At 44.2% G+C, this 25,891-nt stretch overlaps 1 protein-coding gene and 1 long non-coding RNA gene across 3 annotated transcripts in view; both read right to left on the bottom strand.

The window, feature by feature from the left end:
• Window positions 1-11,133: 11,133 nt before the first annotated feature.
• Window positions 11,134-17,690, bottom strand: LOC308578702 (uncharacterized protein; the record flags this gene model as incomplete). Its single annotated transcript, XM_081179169.1, has 3 exons — window positions 11,134-11,154; window positions 15,972-16,445; window positions 16,881-17,690. 3 exons carry the CDS (start codon window positions 17,688-17,690, stop codon window positions 11,134-11,136), a joined length of 1,305 nt encoding a protein of 434 aa, XP_081035295.1.
• Window positions 17,691-18,941: 1,251 nt separating this feature from the next.
• The window catches only part of LOC308578894, a 55,254-nt gene continuing 48,304 nt past the window's right edge, over window positions 18,942-25,891 (bottom strand). For both annotated transcript variants that reach the window (XR_014004185.1, XR_014004186.1), the window contains exons 2-3: window positions 21,681-21,758; window positions 18,942-20,192 (exon numbers count right to left, since the gene is read on the bottom strand). This is a non-coding gene — a long non-coding RNA (uncharacterized lncRNA). The remainder of the gene's footprint in view (window positions 20,193-21,680; window positions 21,759-25,891) is intronic.

The raw sequence follows: 25,891 nt of genomic DNA on the forward strand, positions 1-25,891 counted from the left end.
TAGATGGGCCAGTGGCATAACCCAGGGGGCTCTTATTATGTTCTTAAAAATTCCTAAGCTAAGTTCATAAATGGACATTGGGACTTTGGCACTGATGGGGAAGAGTTAAGCCTCACTGCTCATGTGTCGTTGTGGTCCCATTCCTGATTGCCTCCCCTTGTAGCTGCACAAGAATGACAAATCTACTTTAATTACACAGTTGAATCCCTTTGGTAAAATAGCCACAGACTAGAAGAGACATTAAAATCTGGCCTTCTAGCTAGCAAAAATGAAAATGTATAAGGAAATGGAAGGATGGAGTAGGTCAATAGCATCCAGAAACAGCAACAGCCAATGGAGAAGTGTTTTGTTCTAAGATGAGAAACAAGAGCAGATGGCAAATAATGTTTACTATTGAACCAAAGTTTCTGTATCAAACCTTCAAGAATATCCTTATAAAGCAGCATATGTAAAACATGTCTCACATTCTATTGTTCCTCAAGCCCAGCTATTAAAAGGCAGCCTGATGGGTTTCAAGTTGAGGATACCTTTAAGGACTAATTTGTTTCCATATCTGTATCTATATCTATATCTATATCTATATCTGTTCCACATTTTCTCTCTGTGGACAGGGGACATATTTTGCTGGTGCTGTGTTACCAAGGCAACAGCCAGTCAAGCCACTGTACTAAAAACTTGGCTATCTCCTCGCAAAGGACACAAGTGAAGGAAAAAATTTACATCAGCCAAGAAAGTCTTAGCAATGGTCAGTCGTATGGTTAAGGGTGCTTCCACAATTCTCCACATCAGAATTTTGACCTTGATTTTGGCATTCCACATTCTGAAGTGGAATTGATATTTTAGTAATTCTTTATTGTTCTATTTTTTCATTTCCAAACTTTGTGCATACACAGTTCTTATGAACTGGGGTGGATGCATGGATCTGCCTGTTTCTAGACTGTGTCACTTTCACATGTTTTTATCCATAATCCCATTCTGTTCCATATATATATATATAAGTTCTCTTGAAGCTGTATTTCAAAGCGTATATTTAAATGCATATTTTTTGCTGTGATAATACCCAATTTGTCCATAATCACTCAGGTCACAAGAAACCAAGCTTAAGTTAACTACAGTGGTACCTCGGGTTAAGTACTTAATTCGTTCCGGAGGTCTGTACTTAACCTGAAACTGTTCTTAACCTGAAGCACCACTTTAGCTAATGGGGCCTCCTGCTGCTGCTGCTGCTGCCATGCCGCCGGAGCACGATTTCTGTTCTCATCCGGAAGCAAAGTTCTTAACCTGAAGCACTATTTCTGGGTTAGCAGAGTCTGTAACCTGAAGTGGATGTAACCTGAAGCGGATGTAACCAGAGGTACCACTGTATACACAATGTGATATCAATATTTTCTTTCTTTCTTTCTTTCTTTCTTTCTTTCTTTCTTTCTTTCTTTCTTTCTTTCTTAGTGGTACTGATGAGCAAGTGCAGATTTGCAAATCAATAAAACACTACACAAAAATAATTTCATGTTGCACATTCCCCAAACTCTTATTGAGATTATGCAGAATGGCTGAAGAATGTATACAATGCTCTGGAGCTATCTACATTAACCAAGGCCTGTTGGAGATTATGTATATTGATGGAGACATATGCACAGTTTCCTCCTCATTGACAGAATATATACGCATTCTCCATGAGGCTTGGTGGATGTGCACAATGCCTGGCTGTTAAGCACATTGAACACTCAATTTATAACTCCCCATATATATATGTGAACACTCAAACATGTGTTCCTTCTCTTCCCCAAACCATCCTGTCCAACATCATTTAAAATTCTTCAGCCCTAGAAATCCACTGTTTGTATGAACTTGGCCTCGAACTACTATTGCAGGAAAAGTAGCTTCTAACATCTGCATTAGATCAACTACATTGCATGATCTTGAGTATGCCCATAGGAGTCTCAGCACATAGGGTGGCCACAGTTAAAAAGAAAAGAAAGAGAGAGATATCAAAAGCCTAGAATCATCTTCCAATGAATGGTTATGAAATATTCAAGGCATGCTGCGTGGCATAATTGTTAACTCAAACATCAATTACTCATAGATCCATTCATTACCAGTTCAGCAAACCATGATATATGTAAAGTCTGACTCACAAATTTAAGTGAATCGCCCCCTTAACTTTCAAAAATTAAAAAGAACTATGAGCTGATTGAGCAATGGGTGTCCTAAACGTGGCCATAGCAGAACCTTGTATTTTGCCTGGAGAAGGTTTTGTGCAAGGCCAGCTCACATATTAAGTAATATGGACCCCTTAGGTCATGGATCTTAGCAGGCCCACCGTAGCCACTGAAGGCCACCACCTCAAGTGTGAAAGCCCTTGAGGTGACACTTCTGTGGACACCACCTCCCCCCGCCTGCCCCCTCCACCTCCACCAGCGGTGGAAAAGCAGCACCAATTTCAGGCAAGATCTCAGTGACTTCGGCCATGATTTAATTCTAAATAATGGGAGATCTATGGAAGTGAGAGCTGGACCATAAAGAAGGCTGATCGCCGAAGAATTGATACTTTTGGATTATGGTGCTGGAGGAGACTCTTGAGAGTCCCATGGACTGCAAGAAGATCAAACCTCTCCATTCTGAAGGAAATCAGCCCTGAGTGCTCACTGGAACGACAGATCCTGAAGCTGAGGCTCCAATACTTTGGCCACCTCATGAGAAGAGAAGACTCCCTGGAAAATACCCTGATGTTGGGAAAGATGGAGGGCACAAAGAGAAGGGGACAACAGAGGACGAGATGGTTGGACAGTGTTCTCGAAGTTATCAGCATGAGTTTGACCAAACTGCAGGAGGCAGTGGAAGACAGGAGTGCCTGGCGTGCTCTGGTCCATGGGGTCATGAAGAGTCGGACACGACTAAACAACTAAACAACAACAGCAAAGGGAGATCTTGCGGATATTGCCACTGCAGGGCAGGCAGTGCAGGTGGTGGCAGTCACAGAACTAGTGTTGCAGGTGGCAGGAGCAGGTGTGGTGGTGGTGGCAACAGAAGGGCAGGGTTGCACTTCCCATTTTGCCTCAAGTGGTGAATAGGATGCACTGCTATTGGACCTTGAGAGGGATGGATAAGAGCCCCTTTGACTCACTCGGCACTGCCATTAGCCTCTTTCCACATGCAGAACTGCCAAGTGTCATCTCAATGCCTGCTTACCTGCCTACTTGCTGCTGCTGCTGCAATGGTTGCTCTGGTTATCACTGTCCAACCAGCCACCACATACAATCAGGGCTTTTTTACAGGAGGAACTCACAGGAACTCAGGTCGAGCACCTCTCAGGTGTACTCCATTAATGAAGAAGGTGTTCATTGTGATTTTCAGCACCTCTTTTTCTAGAAAAATAGCACTGCAGCAATATACAGCCCTACATACAATATACAATACCAAGTCCCCAAATAATGTCAGGCAATGAGAGCACATGACCATTGATCTGATGAGACCATTAAGACCATTCATCTGATAAGCTCCTTATTGATGAGTCCTATTAAAATAAAATAAAAATCATTGAGAAGGAAAGAGAAGGGAATAACCAAAAAACCTACGAACACAAACCACTTCTTTTTATGCTTGTTCTAAAATCTGAATTGCAGAAACCCGCACTGAAATTTCATTTTCTGAGAGTTTTCCCCTAGAGTCCTTCAGCAAGAACTTAGTGTAAACAAAATTAAATGCTTTGGGACTCTTCACTATGGGAATCCATATATACATAATTATTCAACCTATCAACATGCCCCTATATCCTTAAGTATTTACAAAAAAAAAAGAAATAGATTTTCCCTTGAGGACAGTCCCTAGAGAATGAGACTTCATTTGACACAGAAAACAGTTTAAGCAAGATTCAAAACATTGGAAGTTCTTCAGCTTTCATGTCTTCATTTTGGGAACAAAGAAACAGATAGCATAGTTCAGGTTAGTTAGCCCTTAATGCCCTTTATCCAACTTGTCCTATTTACATGCATAAGGACATAAGGCTAAAGGCCCATCTACTCCAGCATCCTGTCATAACAGAGACCAATCAGATGCCTCTTTTGGGCACCTAAAGGTATACTGTGTCCAACCATGAATGTAGAATAGAGCCATTGATAACCTTCCATGAATTTATTTAATCCTCTTTCTAAACCACACATGTTGGTGGCCATTGCTCTTCTGGGAGCAAACTGCATCAGGTAAGTACAGTATTTTCTTTCTCTGTGGTGAATCTTCCATTGTTTCCCGGAAGCGACTTTTCCCCATGATGTGAAAACTCAAATACAATGCAGAAAATGAAAGGTTATGGAAATATTGGGGGAATTGAATAAACAGCTGTGTGACTGCAGCCTTAGAAAAGAATGGGTTTCTCTAACAATAACAACAAATATAAAAAAGACAGATATAAAATATGTTAAAATATAAATGGATTACAGTCAGAGACCAGTCTTTACAGTAGAAGGAAGGGCGGCAGATCAGTGGTAGAGCATCTGCTTTGCATGCAGAAGGTCTCAGGTTCAATTCCCAGCATCTCCAGGCAGGGCTGGGAATGTCCGCAGTCTGAAACTCTGGAGTCATCTAGATGGATCAACAGTTTACCTTAGTAAGGCAGCTTCCTATGCTCAACTCTGGATGCAACAAAGCCTCAAATTGGCACCAGTACTTGTGAATTCAGAATCAAAGAGTGCAAATTAATCTGATTATGGGGGTCCTGAAAATAAATTCAGTTCCCCAAGGGCATTTTCTCCTTTTCTCCCCCAGCTGAAGTCCTGGCCTGGAGTAGGCATTTGGCATGAAGAAAAGGTCCCACTCGATTTAATGGGAGCTTTCTGTTTCAAGCAAATTGCAGGGGTGGACAAGGGAAAATTCAATTTAGATCCCAGTGGCCAGCAAAGGGCTAAAACCCCTCAAACACCATACCAGTCCCTAATCCAGCTCGGGTTCCTGTGCTGGCTTCTTTCCACAGGAAAATTCTTCACTCAGTTGTCAGTGATGTGATTCACATCAAGTGTAGTTTGGACCTCTGGCAACAAAGAATGGTAACCTGATTGGAGTTCTCCATATGCCCTTAAATTTCTCAGAAACTCATCATTCCCTTAGCTTCATTCAGGCAGACAATACATCATCAACACCTTCCCTCCATGATATCCAACATCAGGTCACAATTTTGTATTTGCAGGGAGCTTTTGTGAGCAAGGGAGTCTTCCCACTTACATCTTAAACCCACAGAAGGGGATAGAAGGGAGCACAGCTTAGTGCACTTTCTCACTTTTGTGCCACTTTTACTCATGAGTAGAATGCCTGAAGGTAAAATGAGGACTCCAACATAGGAATCTGCTTTATATGGAACCAGACCACGGCGGCATCAAGTTTGGTAATTTCATTTCTGGCTGCAGGCTCTCCAGGATTTCAGATGGGGTCTTTCCAAGCCCTAACTACAGATGCCTAAAATATGACATGGTGCCTTCTGCATGTGACACACATGCTCTACTACTGAGTTACAGCCTTTCTAGTTCCACAGGAGTATTCACAGGTCTTGGTGCCCCCTTTGAAGAAAGTGAAACTTTCTAAAGACTGAATGTAAAAGTGAGTAACTTCCCTTGAAACATGAGGTTCCACACAGTGTGTTTTCAGAGCGAAATCTGGACTTTCCTTGAATATTAAGCATCATCAAGTCCAGTAAATAGGCACCTAAGCAAGCATCATTTTGCACTGTTTCAGATTTATGAATTCTGCCACATGGCCCGTTGATGCAGAAGTGAGCATTTCCTTGCTGTTGATTACATTAGCATACATCAAGGCCTGCTGTCCACATGGCGGTACACAAGTACAAATCAGCATGTACTGTGCCATTTTAAATCCATTTCCCCCCCGTGTTGCCTTCATGTCTCATTTTTGCTAGGTTTCTTTTCTTTTCTGCAAAAGTTTTGGTCCCCCCCCCCATCATCCTGTATTTTTTCCTGCAAATTAAAATTACAGACAGATGAAAACAACCAAGTCAGAGGTGGCAAAGAAGAAACCACACATCTTTATACAGTCTTCCTTAGCTTTCCAGATGTTTTAGATTTCAACTCCATCATCCCCAGACAGCACAGCCAATAGACAAGCTTGATGGAAGTTATGGAGTGGAGAGGACATCTAAAGGGAACATGTTATTTATACTATCATTAAAAAAGATGACTCTGAGCAAATGGTTTTTAAAAAGCCTTCATTTTAAAAGTTTAAAGGTAATTTTGCTCATGGTGCCTGAACCATTGGAACCATTGGTGGTCACTTTAACATTACTTGTGTGAGCAATAAGAGGTTCTTATGTCAGATGACAATTTGATAAGAAAGTGGAAGAAATTTAGTTCAGTTTTAGTTCCATATAAAAATTCAAAGTGTGCATAATATGCATATATTAGTGAAAATAACATACAGAAATGTGTTGTATTGTGGAAAGTGCTTTGCAAAAAATGTGATGGTATACAAAATATATATTAGGAGAAAACCAGTGATGAATTTTCATGAGGCTCTTTTTAAAAACAACCACCAACTAATGTGGAAATGTGGAAAGCTGAATTTAAGACTGGGAGTGGTATGTGAAAAACTGAAACTGACAGTCACCCATTCCTAGTTATGCCTGAACCTTTCTAGGGTCCATTAGGTGCACACTGCGATGAGAAGCAGGGCTTTTTTCCGGCCAGAACTTGCCAGAACTCAGTTCCTGCACCTCTCAGATGGGTGCCATTGCCATTATAAGAGAACAAGGGAGGTGTTCATTGTGAGTTCCAGGACCATTTTTTCCTAGAAAAATAGCAATGATGAGAAGTGAAAACTAGATAGACTGGCTCAGGGAATGAAGGGTGCAGGGTGTGGGAAGAGAGGGAATGATGGGGATGGGGATAGCGCTTTTATGGTGCTGTGGATAACTGTGCTTTGGCCTTGAGTTCATAATAGCAACACAGCACGTAGCAGAGAATTGGACAGATCAGAGAGAGAGAGAGAAATTTCCCAGAGTACCTGAACACCAACTCTAGCCAACTCCTTTCTTAATCACAGTAATTGCTAAAATGAACCACACACAGAAACCCCACAACCCTGCAAAACTACAGTTCAGGTAGAAAGTGATACTGTAAGCAGCATCCAGAAACATTAGGAGGTTGTTGGCTCTTCAGGATTATAAGAGCATAGGTAGCTGCTTTACATCAAACCAGCCCATTGGGCCATCTAGCTTAGAATTATCCACAATGAGTGGCAAAGGCTCTCCAGGGTTTCTAACAGGGGACAAGCTGTAGCTCAGTGACAGAGCATTTGCTTTGCAGGCAGAAGATCCCAAGTTCACTCCCTTTTATCTCCTGTTTGAAACTCTAAAGAGCTGCTACTAATCAATATAGACAATACTGAGCAAGATCCACCAATTACCTTACTCCATGTAAGACAGGTTCCTGTTCATATGTCTCTTCTTATGTCTCTCCCAGCCATCGCTGGAGCTGCCAGAGGTTAAGCCTAGTACCCCCTGCATAGAAAGCAGGTGATCTGCCACTGACTTATGACACTTTGGATGGTGCAATAAAGTTAGAGCAGCCTAAATAATAAGTAGGGATCTCATGAGGGATGGAAAGTTGGACAGAGATGATGGAGAGCTCTTGGAAGGTTGACCCAGTCTGCCCATTTAAATTCAGCAGCCCTTAGGTCTGGCAGAGGGGAAGGCAAACCAGATCCACTTTCTGAGCTAAGTCAAACTCTCCCCACACCACATCAGCGGAGGTTGGTTCATTGCAGCAAATGAGGCACTGTCCAGCCAACCCTCAATTTGGCCTCAGCCGGACCCTTCATGACATCTCTCTTATAACAAGTTGAGGGTGTGGCACTGCGTTTGGCAGCTTCCGCTTCTGTAGTCTCAGCTGCTGTAGAACTCAGCAAGCAGAAAGAGGATGGGGACAAAATGGGAAGTCGTTGGCTCACCTGTCATTGGCTTTACCTGAACCTGTCATTGCCTCTGGCTCTCCCTGCTGTTTGGACATCCTGTGTACTGCCCTACCATTCCCAATGGACATCAGTCATCGCTGCAGGTCCACCACACACACACCAAGCTTTCGAGTGTGCGCAATTCAGACAAGATACATCTTTTCAGGTTTCGGGGTAGGGGCTGGAAAAGGAAAATATTTGCAGCAACATTTCAAGGCCTCGCCTTGCATATATTCAACATCCATAACAAACCATTGGGTGACATCCAATGTTAATCATAATCAGCGCAGATCCACTGAAGGCAGGAGATGCAGTCAACTTAAGCATATTTATTGTAATTGGTCTACACTAAGTATGACTTAGCAGGGTATCACCAAACATATTTTAAGAGGCCTGCTACAGACGCAAAAATTGGCCAGAGATACAGGGTTGAATCCAGTGTTTGTTCAACTCATAGCAGACACACTGAAATTTTAAAGGACATCACTACATGCCCATCTGTACCATACATTTATGGTCAAATCACTTTAAAAAGTCATGGCTTCCTCACAAGAATCCTGGGAAATGTAGCTTGTTAAGGGTGCTGAGGGTTGTTATGAGACCCTTTGCACACCCACACCCACCCACCTAGAGCTACAGTTCTCAGAGTTCCCTGGAAAGAGGGATTGGTTGTTAAACCACTGTGGGAATTGTACCTCTGTGAGCAGATTAGGTATCTCAAAAATCCTCTTAACAAACTGGAGTTCCCAGGATTCTTTGGAGGAAAGCATGATGATGATGATTATTTTTTAAGTGCTACTAAAACTGCTTTAGGGACGCGGGTGGCGCTGTGGTTTGAATCCCCGTTACGGGGTGAGCTCCTGTTGCTCAGTCCCTGCTCCTGCCAACCTAGCAGTTCGAAAGCACGTCAAAGTGCAAGTAGATAAATAGGTACCGCTCCGGCGGGAAGGTAAACGGCGTTTCCGTGCTCTGCTCTGGTTCGCCAGAAGTGGCTTAGTCATGCTGGCCACATGACCCGGAAGCTGTCTGCGGACAAACACAGGCTCCCTCAGCCTATAGAGCCAAATGAGCGCGCAACCCCAGAGTCGGTCATGACTGGACCTAATGGTCAAGGGTCCCTTTACCTTTAAAACTGCTTTAAATGCATGGTAGAGATGAGACCCAACTATGGTCCATTAATTTCAATGGGTCTACTCTGAGCAGAACATACAGTGGTGCCTCGCAAGACGAAATTAAGTTTTTCCTTCTTGCGAGTTTTTCGTCTTGCGAAGCACGGTTTCCCATAGGAATGCATTGAAAATCAATTAATGCGTTCCTATGGAAACCGCTTGCCAGGCTGGCGGTGCGGAGAAGGGCTTTTCTCCCCACCGCAAGCCTTCAGGACAGGTACGGGAACAGAGGGGAAGGGGCGCAGCGCTTCTCCTCTGTTCCCAGGGCTTGCGGTGGGAGGAGGGTTTTTCCTCCCCACCGCCAACATTCAGAACAGCATTCTGAATGTTGGCGGTGGGAAGGAAAACCCTCCTCCCACTGCAAGTCTTCAGGACAGCCATCCGAAGGCTGGTGTGGGGAGAAGGGCTTTCCGCCCCACCGCCAGCTTTCGGAGCAGCCTTCCGAAGGCTGGCGCGGGGAGAAGGGCTTTCCGCCCCACCGCCAGCCTTCGGAGCAGCCTTCCGAAGGCTGGCGCGGGGAGAAGGGCTTTCCGCCCCACCGCCAGCCTTCGGAGGAGCCTTCCGAAGGCTGGCGCGGGGAGAAGGGCTTTCCGCCCCACCGCCAGCCTTCGGAGGAGCCTTCCGAAGGCTGGCGCGGGGAGAAGGGCTTTCCGCCCCACCGCCAGCCTTCGGAGGAGCCTTCCGAAGGCTGGCGCGGGGAGAAGGGCTTTCCGCCCCACCGCCAGCCTTCGGAGGAGGTCCAAGGACAGTGGGGAAGAAGCGCTGCTCTTCCCCGCTGTCCCAGAGATTTCCCTATGGGCTTTCGTCTTGCGAAGGAAGCCCATAGGGAAATTCATTTTGCGAAGCGCCTCCAAAACGGAAAACCCTTTCGTCTAGCGGGTTTTCCGTCTTGCGAGGCGTTCGTCTTGCGGGACACCACTGTAGTTGGCTATAACCTATTGTAACACCTGAGGCGTAATCATATGCAGTTCAAAATGCAGAGCTTACCTTAAGTGGCAAATCAAGAATCTGTTAACGTGGCTGGAGTAAATTTTATTTATTAGCATCTGTTCATTTCTTACGCAGATAAGCATGCTGTTAACACTGGATGTTTTGTTACAACCTTAAACTGTATTGGAAGAGCACCTAGGGCCTGGTATGTCTGCCTGTTGTTAAATCTATAAACAAAAGGCACACATGTTAATATGGAAAATGTGTCATTACCAGTGGCATTATCTGAAACAATTTAGTTCACAACTAGTTTAAATATATTAACATTCAGAATCAAAGTTCTCCCCAGAGAAGAATACACCCCCTGCTGTGGTCTCCCTGGGAACTTTCTGCTGTGATTTTATAATTCATCTGCCTCCAGAGTTTTCACAGCTCAAAAGGGCGAGATAGGCACTTTTGAAGAATCCTCCATAAGTCAGCCCCTCCCTTCTTCATCCCATTAGATTTCCCTGGTGCATATATATTTTCCCCTCCAGAAATTTATTATTTTGTATTTGGTTATGTCATGCTAGTAATAAACTGCTCCTGCCAGTTGGAGTAATGCTGCCTCTAATTAAATAATATAACTAAATAACAATATCATTTTATTTATATATATATCCCCTTGTAGAAATGATGAGTGAATTAGCAGGCAATGGCATATGTAATATATACTAGATAAGGATCCATTACAGAATTTAAGTGACTGGAAAATTTCAATTGCTCTGTTTTTCCTAGGTTTCTTTCCTGTTTGTTTTTTTCCTAAATAAAACCTGCAAAAGAACTTTGTTGTATAGTCCCCTATTCTGTTGCCCAGGCGTGCTATATTTCTCTGCACCTTTTTATTTTTACAGGATGTGGCCTTTACTGCTGGAAGCACATTATGTAAAGTGTGTGTGTGTGTGTGTGTGTGTGTGTGTGTGTGTGAGAGAGAGAGAGAGAGAGAGAGAGAGAGAGAGAGAGAACACACACACACACACACAAATATGATGAGCTAACATTTAAAAGAAGCATGCCAAAGGAAATAATAGATTCACTGAGGCAACTAATCAGTTTCATTTCCAGTCTATTAAGAAAGAGAAAGAATTTGAAAAGGGAAACACTAAAACTGGAAAATAAAATAACAATGTATGTTCCAGCATATGGAACCAAGTAATAGCAACCAAAATTACAACATTAGACTTAAATATTTTATGTCGTTGTAATAGACTCATTCAGTAGCTCTACAATGCTGAAGTTTGCAATATATTCAATGCAATCTTCCTGCAATGCAAGCTCCTTTCAGACCACTCCTCCAAACCCCACCTCTTCCATGAAGATTAGCCTCAGTTTTGAACTCAACTACCGTATTTTTCACTCTATAACACGCACCTGACCATAAAACGCACGTAGTTTTTAGAGGAGGAAAACAAGAAAAAAATATTCTAAACGAAACAGTGGATGTATGATTTTTGTGGTTCATGCTGTGGCCACAGACGTGATCTGACGGTGAGTTTGGGGTAGCCCAATGCAAAAATCCTGAGGATCCATGTGGATCCATGCTTTGTAACCACGTTTTTGCGCCATTGCAGCCCCATGAAACAGTGTGTGTGTGTGTTTTGGTGCAGGCTGTAGCCATGCATATGCTATATGATCTGATGGTGAACTTGGGGTGACCCAGTGCAAAAATCCTGAGGATCCATGTGGATCCGTGCTTTGTAACCACATTTTAAGTGGGGAGGGAAGGAAAAGTATTAAAGGGAGAAGGAACATGCGTGGGGTGTGTGGAGAAGGATGTGGCTAATAATGCAGGAGAGGGGTCTAAAGGGACAAGGAACACGCGTGGGGTGGGTGGAGAAGGATGTGGCTAATAATGCAGGAGAGGGGTCTAAGGGGACAAGGAACACGCGTGGGGTGGGTGGAGAAGGATGTGGCTAATAATGCAGGAGAGGGGTCTAAGGGGACAAGGAACACGCGTGGGGTGGGTGGAGAAGGATGTGGCTAATAATGCAGGAGAGGGGTCTAAGGGGACAAGGAACACGCGTGGGGTGGGTGGAGAAGGATGTGGCTAATAATGCAGGAGAGGGGTCTAAGGGGACAAGGAACACGCGTGGGGTGGGTGGAGAAGGATGCTGCTAATGATGAAGGAGAGGGGTCTAAGGGGAAAAGGAGCTCGCGTGGGGTGGGTGGAGAAGGAGCTTTTCGGAGAGCTGAGCGGGGAGGGGGGAGGGAAAGAGCACTGTTGCTTTAAAGGAGCCAACCGGACAGCAGCCACTTACAGCAGTGTAAACAGCTCCTTTCCTCTCCCGCTTTCCTCCTTCTCTCCCTCTTTGCTGCTTTACGCAGCTAATGGCAAATCGCCTGCAACCCAAGTCCTGCTCAGCGGATCAGCTGAGACGCTGGGAGAATTGTAATTTCCCCCTCTCCCTCATCCCGTGCCCTCCTGTCCCCAGCAGCCTTTTAAAAAACTTTTTTACTGATTTTCACTGCGCTCGTGGCTCAGAGCCCTCCTGTTCCCTGCCGTCCCTCTGCAGCCTCATTGCTCCGTTTAGAGAGCGCACGGACCTTTGCTAGCTGAGGCTGCAACAGCTGTTGCTGGCTACGCGGCGCTTTTTCCGGCTCGCTATGGCTCCCGTCTGTCCCTCCTTGCGTGTAAGCGGCTGCTGCCCGCTTTGCTGCCATGGCTCTCCTTCCCTCCCTCCTCCTCAGCTCCTCCCCCTCCTCCTGGCTGTAAAGCAAGCAAAGCTAGAGCCGTGCAAAGCCCTGCAAGCGGCTCCTGCTTTGCTTGATTGACGGCAGCCATGGCTCCGGTCGAGTGCATTCGCTCCGTAACACGCACAGGCATTTTCCCTTCCTTTCTAGGAGCAAAAAAGTGCGTGTTATGGAGCGAAAATTACGGTACTTATTAATTCATTTGTACACTTTTATTCAGTGCTTTTTTCCTGGGGGTATGCATACCCCTAAACATTTTGTGAATCTAAGTTTGGCCTTATTGAGTCCTGGTGCTGGCATAGTTTATTTCTCTTCCACTGTTTCAAATGAGAGAGAAATCAGTAATTCTTGTTTTTAAAAGAAGAGCAGAGGAATGCCTGGTGTTGCTGCACTGTAACTTCTGCCCATCAGCATGAACCCAGCAGGGTATGAGATTAGGCCATTGGACCACACCTGGAACTTCCTACCACCACTCAGGTTTAGGATTGACAGCAAAAAACAATGAATTAAACAGTCATCCTCCCCAGGGGGGAAGCCAGACAAAAGAAAGACTGACCACAGTCTTATGATACCTCATACCCACCAGTCCACCAAAATATGAAAAAAAAGTCTCTAAATGTCCAAAGATCACAAAAATCTTTATGGGTCACCAACCCCTGCTCCTTAAAAAAACAAAACAAAGACTATTGACAACTTTGGGTTGCATATGCCAGCACAGCTATAAAGCAAAGCCACACAGAATCTAAAGATGTGAACTGGGTGAGAGGAGACACTGCAGATAAAATATGGACTGAAGAAGTAAACTACCAAAAAAGAGTTGCTTTGCAAAGCATTCAGCACAGTGATGATCCAAATCATGTGTTCTTGTAGAAATGAGCCATTTATAAAACGATGGAAATGGGAAGTAATTTAAAACTAAATTGGTCCCCAAAAGGGAGTGATGCAGGGAAATTAAAAGATAATCAGATCTCTGGTAAGAAAACAAACACATATACTGTATATACAGTTTTCCTGCTGAGGAGCACGCAAAGGCAAGATTGACAACATGAAGGCAAGGTAAGGAAACAAATTGACCCACTAAGTCTCTTGGGAGAATGGAAACAATATTTAATGAATGCCATCAGTATCAATATTGGCAGCTCTTTTTAATGCAGTCTACCCCACCCCATAAAAAAGCCAGTGGAAAAATAGTGATTTTCACAACTCTGAATCTATTGTGTTGCAGCAAAACAATCTGAGACCCTCCAATGCTTAACTAGGACTGTTTTATTGTTATAAAGTAGCTGGAAAATCTACAGTGAGGTTTACAGTACATGTCTGCTAAGAAATAAATCCCATTGAGTTCAAAACAGTGGAAGTGGGAATAATAATAATAATAATAATAATAATAATAATAATAATAATAATAATAATAGGCCCACATTCCCTTAAGGGTAATATGTAAGGGGATGGCAGCCACTGCTAGTAAGCATTGTCAGAGACAGAAGTGGGTTTATAGGGTTTCAGGATTGCATAGCACTCTTTCTTTCTTTCTTTCTTTCTTTCTTTCTTTCTTTCTTTCTTTCTTTTTTTCTTTCTTTCTTTCTTTCTCTCTCTCTCTCTCTCTCTCTTTCTTTCTGTGCCATGTGCCTCCCATCTCTTTTTCTCTGCTCTCTCTTTTGGTGCTGCTTCCTCCGCACAGCCACCACCCCTCCATTAACATAGGTTTGAACTCAACACTTGCAGAAAGTTTCCTCCCCAGCCCTGCATCACTTTGTTTTCTTTGGCTCTGCCCATTTCTCCTCTTTGCACATGTACAAGAGCGTGCGTGCGCACACACAGTCTCTCATGACTTGTTTTCTGGATGTACCATTTAGCATTTAAGCATCTTTCTCTCTGTCAGGGTCCTGTCCCAAAACATCACAGTGACTTTTACTTCAAAGTACCGTAATGAAGAGGTATTTATTCTGGCTTATAGAAGGACTGGCTCAGCAGCAACTACAACGCCCAGAAGTCAAGATTCCAAGGGAGATGACCGTGGCAAGAGGTTCCTAACCAAACGGAAGCGACAAAGATGGCCTGACAGTTTACACGCCCTTCTCACCAAGCTTGGTTATGAGTTCTGGCACACTTGTTCCCTGCCTTGCAGGCTTTTCCCACCTAGCATGGGAGGGCCAGACCCTGACTCTCCAGATACAAAAGCTGAGGCTGCTGAACAGAATCTTGCATGGGGTGTGGTTGGGGTTTTTTTTTTTTGGGTGGTGGGAGCTGTTGTTATTGATAGTTTTTTTTGTATATTTATTGTTAGAGCTTATGATTTATGTGGAATTTCATTTTGTACTTTCTGAAGTGGTTTATTTTTATGACTACTTTTCTTATGTTTGTAATTATTGGGGAGGGATGCTATAAGCCGCCTTGAGAGTGGTTATAACTATGGAAAGGCAACATATAAATAAAATGATGAATAAATCATAGAATCATAGAATTGGAAGAGACCACAAGGGCCATCGAGTCCAACCCCCTGCCAAGCAGGAAACACCATCAGAGCACTCCTGACATATGGTTGTCAAGCCTCTGCTTAAAGACCTCCAAAGGAGGAGACTCCACCACACTCCTTGGCAGCAAATTCCACTGTCAAACAGCTCTTACTGTCAGGAAGTTCTTCCTAATGTTTAGGTGGAATCTTCTTTCTTGTAGTTTGGATCCATTGCTCCGTGTCCGCTTCTCTGGAGCAGCAGAAAACAACCTTTCTCCCTCCTCTATATGACATCCTTTTATATATTTGAACATGGCTATCATATCACCCCTTAACCTCCTCTTCTCCAGGCTAAACATGCCCAGCTCCCTTAGCCGTTCCTCATAAGGCATCGTTTCCAGGCCTTTGACCATTTTGGTTGCCCTCCTCTGGACACGTTCCAGTTTGTCAGTATCCTTCTTGAACTGTGGTGCCCAGAACTGGACACAGTACTCCAGGTGAGGTCTGACCAGAGCAGAATACAGTGGCACTATTACTTCCCTTGATCTAGATGCTATACTCCTATTGATGCAGCCCAGAATTGCATTGGCTTTTTTAGCTGCCGCGTCACACTGTTGGCTCATGTCAAGTTTGTGGTCAACCAAGACTCCTAGATCCTTTTCACATGTAGTGCTCTCAAGCCAGGTGTCACCCATCTTGTATTTGTGCCTCTCATTTTTTTTGCCCAAGTGCAATACTTTACATTTCTCCCTCTTAAAATTCATCTTGTTTGTTTTCGCCCAGTTCTCTAATCTGTCAAGGTCGTTTTGAAGTGTGATCCTGTCCTCTGGGGTGTTAGCCACCCCTCCCAGTTTGGTGTCATCTGCAAATTTGATCAGGATGCCCTTGAGTCCATCATCCAAGTCGTTGATAAAGATGTTGAATAAGACCGGGCCCAAGACGGAACCCTGTGGCACCCCACTAGTCACTCTTCTCCAGGATGAAGAGGAACCATTGATGAGCACCCTTTGGGTTCGGTCAGTCAGCCAGCTACAAATCCACTGAGTGGTAGCATAGTCAAGACCGCATTTTACCAGCTTCTTTACAAGAATATCATGGGGCACCTTGTTGAATGCCTTGCTGAAATCAAGGTAGGCTACATCCACTGCGTTCCCTTCATCTACCAGGCTTGTAATTCTGTCAAAAAACGAGATCAGGTTAGTCTGACATGACTTATTTTTCAGAAATCCATGCTGACTATTGGTGATCACAGCATTCCTTTCTAGGTGCTCACAGACTGTTTGCTTAATGATCTGCTCCAGAATCTTCCCTGGTATTGATGTCAGACTGACTGGGCGATAATTATTTGGGTCCTCTCTTTTCCCCTTTTTGAAAATAGGGACAACATTTGCCCTCCTCCAGTCTGCCGGGACTTCGCCTGTTCTCCAGGAATTCTCAAAGATGACTGCCAGTGGTTCTGAGATCACATCTGCCAGTTCTTTTAATACTTTTGGATGCAGTTCATCTGGCCCTGGAGACTTGAATACATCTAAACTAGCCAAGTATTCTTGTACTATCTCCTTAGTTATTCTGGGCTGTGTTTCCTCTGCTGAATCATTTGCTCCAAATTCTTCAGGTCGGGCATTGTTTTCTTTATCGGAGAAGACTGAAGCAAAGAAGGAATTGAGGAGTTCAGCCCTTTCTGTTTCCCCTGTTTGCATTTCACCATCTTCTCCTCTGAGTGACCCCACTGTTTCTTTGTTCTTCCTTTTGCTACGGACATACCCATAAAAGCCTTTTTTGTTGCTTTTAACCTCTCTAGCAAGGCTGAGTTCATTCTGTGCTTTAGCTTTTCTGACTTTGTGTCTACATGTGCTGGCTATTTGTTTGAATTCCTCTTTGGTGGTTTTCCCCCTTTTCCATTTTTTGTACACATCCTTTTTTAATCTTAACTCAGTTAAAAGTTCTTTAGATAGCCACCCTGGCTTCTTTAGGCACCTTCCATGTTTCCGTCTCATTGGTATCGCCTGAAGTTGTGCTTTTACTGTCTCCCTCTTAACAAACTCCCAGCCATCATGAACTCCCTTTCCTTTTAGTATTACTGTCCATGGGATCTCACCCAGCACTTCCCTAAGTTTTATGAGGTCGGCTTTCTTAAAGTCAAGAAATTGAGTCCTAGTATGCTTGGCTGCTCCTTTCCGCTGTATAGTAAACTTCAGAAGACCATGATCACTCGCGCCTAATGATCCTTCCACTTCTACCCCACTAACCAGGTCATCAACATTGGTTAGGACCAGATCTAAAATGGCTGTTCCTCTTGTTGCTTCTCCCACTTTCTGGACAATGAAGTTGTCTGCAAGGCCAGTGAGGAATCTGTTTGACCTTATGCTCTTGGCTGAGTTTGACATCCAACAAATATCCGGGTAATTGAAGTCCCCCATTACTACTGTCTCCCTTCCTTTTGCATGCTTGGCCATCTGTTCCAGGAAGGCATCATCTAAGTCCTCTGTTTGGCTTGGGGATCTATAGTAAACTCCCACATTGAGGTCTCTGTTATTCTTCTCTCCCTTAATTTTGACCCAAATGCTCTCACTTTGGCTTTGAGGTTCTAAATCTTGGATTTCTTCACAGGTATACACATCCCTGACATATAACGCCACTCCTCCTCCTTTCTTGTCTGGTCTGTTTCTCTGAAATAGATTGTATCCCTCCATTATTACATTCCAATCGTGGGACTTATCCCACCAGGTTTCAGTGATGCCTATTATGTCATATTTAGTTTGCTGTACTAAGAGTTCAAGCTCATCTTGTTTATTTCCCATGCTTTGCGCATTAGTGTACAGACATTGAAGTCCACTAATCATTCCCCCGTGTCTCTTATTTAAGGATTTTTTCCTCCCACCACTAGGTCTGCGTGCTGTTTGCTCCATTTGGTCTATGACATTTGGATGATCATCTTCATCAATTGATAGACTCCTACCTTCAGGAGCACTGTCTCCCTCCCCCACATTAGTCAGTTTAAAGCCCTCCTGATGAGGTGTCTGAGATTTTTGGCAAAAACATTCCTCCCAACCGTTGTGAGGTGCAGCCCATCGCTTGCCAGAAGTCCATCTTCAAGAAACTGCAGTCCGTGATCTAAGAATCCAAACCGTTCCTGTTTACACCATTTGCGAAGCCAGCTGTTCACTTCCACTATTTTCCCCTCTCCCCCTGGACCACGTCGTTCAACTGGGAGGACAGATGAGATGACAATTTGTGCATTTAATTGCTTCAATTTCCTGCCCAGAGCCTCGTAGTCTCTTTTGATCTTCTGGAGGCTATTGCTTGCAGTGTCATTGGTTCCCACATGAACCAAGAGGAAGGGGTATTTGTCAGTGGGTTTTATGATTCCTTGCAGTCGTTCAGTTACATCTTGGATCTTAGCCCTGGGGAGACAGCATACCTCCCGAGACATCTTGTCAGGCCCACAGATCACTGCTTCTGTTCCCCTCAGTAGGGAATCCCCTATCACCACTACACGCCTCCTCTTAGGTTTGGTCGGGGTTCTTCCGTGAGCTGTCCGTTCCAAGGTCGCCTGCACATTCCCTGAGGACTGACTTTGCTACTCATCTTCATATACCTGATCGACTGTAATGAGGGAGAGATCCTCAAATGGAGTCTGTTCTTCGTCTTCCATGCTAGGGGAGAGGATGAATGAAGATGTGATGGGGTGAGCCTGCTGTGCATGCCCAAGCAGGCTCCATCTTAGTGGGTACATCTGATCCCACCTACAAAGGCAGTGTTTGGTTCTGAGTGACAAAACTGCGTCCTGCTCCTCTGCTTCCAGCTCCGCCACCTTCTCCTACTGTTCAGCAACTCCCTTTGGCTGGTTGAAGTCCTTCTCACCTCCCTGTTGGGACTCGAGAGCTGGTAAGTCTAATTCCTCCTCTCTGGCATCTAGAGACATCAGTAAACAACCTCTCTCCTCCACCTTTCGGTACTCATATTCAAGCCTCACTTCTGTTCCTGCTCCTGCTCATTCCTCCTCCATTCCTTTGGTCAGGATATGCCAAGTCATGCAACATCTTGATGGAGGGGTCCACGACACTATCTTTCAACCTTTTCTCTTTATCATGGTAGGTATTTACTATGAGAATAGCTAGTGCCTAGGCCACACTGATTCAGATTAAGCCCATGATGGTGGTGACAATTATCCCTCCATTTGGACTCAAAGACTACCAACTATTTATTTATTTAGTAAAGGCCAGAATAATGTCACATCTAGTTTGGCCCTTAGACAGGTTCAATATATAGCTACAAAACACTTATACTGTATAAGCTTGTCTTTTGCATCCGACTTGTTTCTGGACACAGATACAAGAGAGAGAGAAACCATGTGCACACATATTTCATTTTTCCAAGGGTTCTGGATAAAAGTCAGATTTAGTAGAATTAATCTCAGCCTTCAAAAGAACAAAGAGTTGAAAGAGGAAGTCAGTTTTCCTTGTTCCTCTTTCATCTCTTAAGTTCTTTCAAAGGAAGAAAAAGGTAGCTTCCCACACCACCTCATTATCAAGGAGGTAGAAGGGGGCACTCAAGGACTGATGACCCCTGGGCTAAGACTTTTGCTGTAATCCAGCAGGCCTTTTTAATGATTTTATTACTGTATTCCTGTTGCTTGCATGCACAGTATGTCACTGCTGGATCAGTTCTCCTGGATGTACAAATCACTTGAGAGTTGTGTAAGATACAACTACTGCTCCATAGTAATATTTGGCAGCTGGGATAGATGACAGTAGACACCTGGAATCCATCAATCCGCCCCCCTTTTTTTACCTACATGAACTATCTCCTCCCTCCTCCTCCTCCTCTTCCTTCCTTGCTTCTGTCCCCTCATCTTATCTGGAGCTCATCCTCCACTTTGTCCCAGAAACAAGTTTACAAAAGACTCATTCTGAATGATGCTGGTTTGCCAGGCATGGAAACACCTTTAAGCGCTGCTGGTATGAAAGAGAGAGGCACAGAATAATGATGGATCCATTTAGCACTTTGTTCATAACAGTATATTGTTCCTGAATTTATATACCCTAAAATGTTAGCTCTAGAAAGCTGTCTATGTTATTAAAAAGAAATAAAAGAGGCCCTTGTTTCAAACCAGCCTTTGTCTTTCTCTCTTTCATCTCACCCATTTAAATTGGCTAGGTTGCTTGACCTGAGGATGGGAGGGGTCTAGCAATTTGGAACGGTAGTTCTAATGCTAGAATTCTCTCACATGTTCTTTGTTGGATAGCGAGGGAAAATTACTCATCTTTATATCCCTCAAGGCTTCTCTGTTAAGTAAAAACGTACAGCACAAAATATGAAGGAATACGTAATTTTTTAAAATAAATAAATAAATTTGAATGTTAACTCATCCACCCTGGGAAGAGAGCTGATGGGGAATGACAACCCTAGCAACTCAGGCAGTGAGTCAGTGACCCTCACCTCACAACTAAGTCACTGCTGTTTACCAGGAAGGAGAGGGACTGGTGGTGGGGAGGTTGACCTGGTGCAAACACACAAGTTGAGTTCTCCTCCCAGTGCTTTTACAAAACACACCACTTCCCCCTCTACTTCCCAGTGAGTTGCAGTGACTCAGCTGGCAGGAGGTCAGAACATCATGGCCCCACCATGCCATCCACTACTCTTCAGAATGAGTAACATATTGTTATGACTATATGCAGAGACCCTCCTAACCCCTGTATCCGGCAAGTGTTAAAATAGAAGCCAAGCTAGCTTCCTTTTGTGGTGATTGCCTGGGTGATGGGCCATTAAGGGGACCAAAGGAAAGGGGCTCTATGTAAGGCAGCTTGCAGTTATTTAGAAGGACAAAGGCAGAGTTGAGGTCAGAGTTTGGAATGATGTGAGCTAGAAGCAAAGTAGCAAACTGGGAACTGAGAGAGAAGAGAGAGAGAGAGAGAGAGAGAGAGAGAGAGAGAGTGCAATGTTTGATTTCTGTTTGCAGCTATGGGAGAACAAGACCCTTTTGGGGGGGATAACCCTGTGAACCCCTCGATCATAGGCTCAGGTTATATATATGTGTGTGTAAATAAACCATATATCGTAAAAACACCACATTCTTTGTGGTGCCTTATTACAAAAGGAAATACAAACCCTGGGTAAGCACCTGGAATGCCTTGAATCTTGGGCTGGCATGCAACAATATTAATAAGGCAAAAACAGGGTCATTGATTTACTAGGGACAGGGACCAGGGAAGGGGGGGGGGTGTTCCTTGTAAGTAAAGGCAGTCTGCGTGTATATTCCCGTGGTTGCTATGGGAAGCACGCTAGCTTTACATGGCCTGGATTTATAGTGAAAACAGTATAATATAAAACAGTACCAAATAACATTTTTTTAGAACTCTGAAGATGAGCTTCTCTGTAAAATGAGTGACATAAACAAAATATGTCATGGTGTGGGAAGAGATAAAGCTTTTATTAGCACTTACTTGGGATGAACTGCAAAACATGACAGGCTAGGGACCCAACTCTCAATTTCCGCACAGCTGGTGTCATCCTTTATGTCGCTGCAAAAGGAAGGAAGATGATTTTTTTTTTAAGATGCCACTGCCAGGCCAAGGCAGTCATGAGTCCCTTTCCTGCTACATAATTCCACCAGAGGACCACACCAGTGCCTGTATGAAATGAAGCATATGTCTGGAATAAACACACACAGGGCATAGCAATTGGGGTTAACTAAAGGCCATAGTGTGATTTATTTACAAGAAGGGTGGGGAACCTGTGGCCCTTCAGGAATTGCTGGACAACATAGAAGCACAGGAAGCTGACGACCATTGGTCCATCTACCTCAGTATTGTCCACACAGTGCTATCAGTGGCTGTTCAATGTTTTAGATAGGGAACATTCCTAGTCCTAGCTGGAGATGCCAGGAAATTAACCTGGGATATTCTGCATATAAGGCAGACACTCTACCTGCACGTTGGCCCCTGACCCCCAACCATTTACTGCTCTGGCTGCAGCTTATGTGAGTCAAAGTCCAACAATATCTGGCAGGTCACAAATTGCCCAGTCCTGGCTGTCAATAATGTGTGTTGGGGAGGGATCTATTGGGCAACCTAATAACCGACTCTGGTTGCCAAGTGAAACTGCAAACCACTATAGAGCTGGAAATTGAGGCGTTAGGAGAGGCATGACTGCCTTAAACAGTGCCAGTGTACCATACCTCCATTGGTTGCAGTGCATGAGACTGCACTGTCAGCATGCACCCATGTCTTCACTGGAGGCAAAAGAAGCCACTGTATACTGAGTCAAACCATTGGTCTGTCTAGTTCAGCATTGTTAACACTGACTGGTGGCAGTTAACCAGAGTTTTGGGCAAAGGATATTTGCAACCCCCCTGGAGACACCGGGGATTGAACCTGTGACCTTCTAAGTGGAAAGAATGTGCTCTCCTACTGATGTATGGCCCTTCTCAGAATCATGTGTACATGCTGGATCAGGCCAATGGCTCATCTTGCCCAGAATCCTGTTCCTATGGAGGTCAACAAGATGCCTCTTCTGGGAAACTCACAAACAGGACCTGAGCACAGCACTCTCTCCCTTCTGTGGTTTCTAGCAACTAGTATTCAGACACATTACTGCCTCTGGCTATGGAGGAAGAGCATAACCATCATGGCTAGCAGCCTTTGATAGCCTTATCTTCTATGCATTTGGTTAATCTTCTTCTAAAGCGACACAGGTTGATTACTGTCTCCTATGGGAGCAAGTGCACAGAAAACCTGACTGAGAAGCAGAGTAATTTATGCAGTTGTAATTAATTTGAGGAGGGGGGTTGTTGAGCCCACTTGTATGGTAGGGGCCAGAATTTGCTATTACTCACTGCAGTTTTTAGCTGAAGAAGGATTTCTTGTCAACTGATGTCAATAGCACGGATTCCTTCTGTGACAAGTGCATCCTATTGACCTATATTGACACACAGGCTTTCTTCAAAATGACCCATTCAGCTCTAGTCTCTTGTCTCAGTGTTTGGAAATGTCTGCCCTCATCCCACATATTGTAGGTAATATTAGCGATGGGGGAGATATTTGGCATGGATTTTCATGAAGACATTTGAAATAGAAAATAACAAATTGATGCAGAAATGGGGAGAACTGAACTTCAGAACATAAAAATAAGAAACTGAGAGAAACCAAAACTGACAGATTTATTCATCTCTAGCTGAGATTAGAACAGTTTGTAATGAAGAGAGGGGTGTCTGAATGATGACTTTTCATTCTGCTCTGCTGTATGATTTTTATTCATTTATTGGGGAACTCAATGCTTAAATTATGGGACTTTAAAAATATAAACTATGAGACTGATCTCAGCAATCCTGCTACGGAGGTGATGCTGAGGATGGGCAAATCTGTCAAGTTTTTCCACCCGTAAATGAGAAAACAAACTGTCTCAGAAGATTATCAAAGGAGAGATAAACTTTTCGTGAAATTCTTATTCAGAATTTTGGTCATGTGCACATTACTTTTGATGCGACTGAGGTATATTTGTAAATGCCCTTTCTAGGGCTTGCCCAAGACATTTTGGCACCTAAGGCAAACCACAAAATGGTGCCCCCTGCTGCCAGGGAAGAAGGGTTGAGTGAAGATACACATTAGGAACGGGGGGGGGGGCAACCTTACCCAGTGGTTGAACTGGAAAGGGGCCCACTCTGAATCATGTCAGGTGGGTTCAAAGCCCAGGAGACCCAGAGGACAGCCAGTGGGTGTTGGGAGACCAGCAGGGCCTTCTATTTGCTGAAAGGCCGTTGTAGAGGCAGCATTGGGGGAGGCTGCCAAGGAGGCAGCAGATCTGGCCTCCAAGGAGTGTGCTGCAGTTGTTGTTGCCACTGTGGCAACAGCAGTGGCAGACAGCGCATTCTTTGGAGGCCAGATCTGCTGTCCCTGTGGATTCTGCCACCCATGGCAGTTGCCTCACCTTTCCCTCATGGGTAGCCTGGCCCTAGTCCTTTCTTTCATTCTGCAATTTATCTCACCAGCGGTCTGTGTTCTGCAGCCTTCCCAGGTGCCTGCACTTCAGTCAAAGCCCGGGGAAGATGTAATGAGGTAACTCCTGATGCATTTTGTTTGTATTTGTAATCAAGAAGTGTGGACAGCTTGTTGGAGAAATGTTCCATTGGGCAGAAAGAAAAAATGCAGTTCCCTTGGCCACCTTGAAATGATGAAAATGTAAGCTAGATGTGGGTCATCTCTTTTAGATTGAAGGCTTCATTCCCATCTGGGTGACCTTTGGGGGTGGGGGCGCATGTCAGTGGTAGGTGGTGCCAGAGGCAAAAGTGGACAGAGCAATGATGCAGTTTTACCTTTGTGCAACAGGCTAGTTTCCACACACATTCACATACAGTACTCTTACCAGAGTTCAAGGACACATTCCAACCGGGCAAAAACATTCAGGGGCCAGTGAAGGGGGTGGCCTGGGGAGAGTTCAAGGGCCACATTTGGCCCCTGGGCCTCAGGTTTACCACCCTTGATATAAGCTCAAAACCTCACACCCAACTAAAATTCTGAAGAAATTGTAAAGTGTCCTGAGAATGAGGCAGAAAAATCAACGCCTCTTTCACAGGGGAAGAAAATGTACAAGAAACCAGAGGACAGATTTCAGCACAGCACTAATTAAAAACAAAGGAAGTCCAGCCCAATGACAATTTGAGCTGAAATTAATCGGTAACCCTGAAGATTGCAAGACAACAAGTGGTAATATTAAATTAGTAATGCCAGTTTATGGATACTAAAGCAAAGAGAGTACAAAGCAGCTGACAAAACTGTAATAAAATTTCCAAATGCTGTTCATGTATTTTCTCTTTCTTTTTTTTAAATGTTGATGCCTGGTTGGGGGATTACATCACAAGCTTGCCATGTTTTTCATATTTACCTTTTAATTGTTTCAATCCTGTTGTAAATCTCCCTGGATATATGATTGAAGGGGGATATATATAAAGTGTTTACAATAAATAAATAAAAGTAAAGACAAATTCAGGAGAAGATGGAAGTAAAAGGGAAGGAGGAGGATCACTCTGGGGAAAGTAGTTTAGGAGTTGTTCTTTCTTCCTCCAAAACAAGAAGACATATACAGTGGTGCCCCGCAAGATGAATGCCTCGCAAGACGAAAAACCCGCTAGACGAAAGGGTTTTCCGTTTTTCAATGCGCTTCGCAAGACAAATTTCCCTATGGGCTTGCTTCGCAAGGCGAAAATGTCTTGGGAATCTTGCGATTTTTTTAGCTTTCCCCCCTTTTTCTAAGCCGCTAAGCCGCTAATAGCCTTTTAGCCGCTAAACCGCTAATAGCGCTAATCCGCTAAGCCGCTAATAGGGTTGCTTCACAAGACGAAAAAACCGCTAGACAAAGAGACTCGCGGAACAGATTATTTTCGTCTTGCGAGGCACCACTGTAAAGGCCTGTGCACTTTTACTTGGGTGCAAGAAACACTGGATACAATGGGGCTGACTACTGAGTGAATAGGCATAGGACTGTGCTGTGAATGCATTGCTTGGATGTAAAAACAAGCAGCGAGGGTCAGAAAAAACATGGAAGGGCTGTGTGAGTGTGTGCAGAAACTAGCCTACTTTACAAAGGTAAAAGCTATCTTAGTTGCACTGCCCACTTTTACCTTTGGCCCCACCCAGTGGCCCTCAGAATATTGTCCAGA

The sequence above is a fragment of the Podarcis bocagei genome (assembly GCF_964188305.1).
Source record: "Podarcis bocagei genome assembly, chromosome: Z".
NCBI lineage: Eukaryota > Metazoa > Chordata > Lepidosauria > Squamata > Lacertidae > Podarcis > Podarcis bocagei.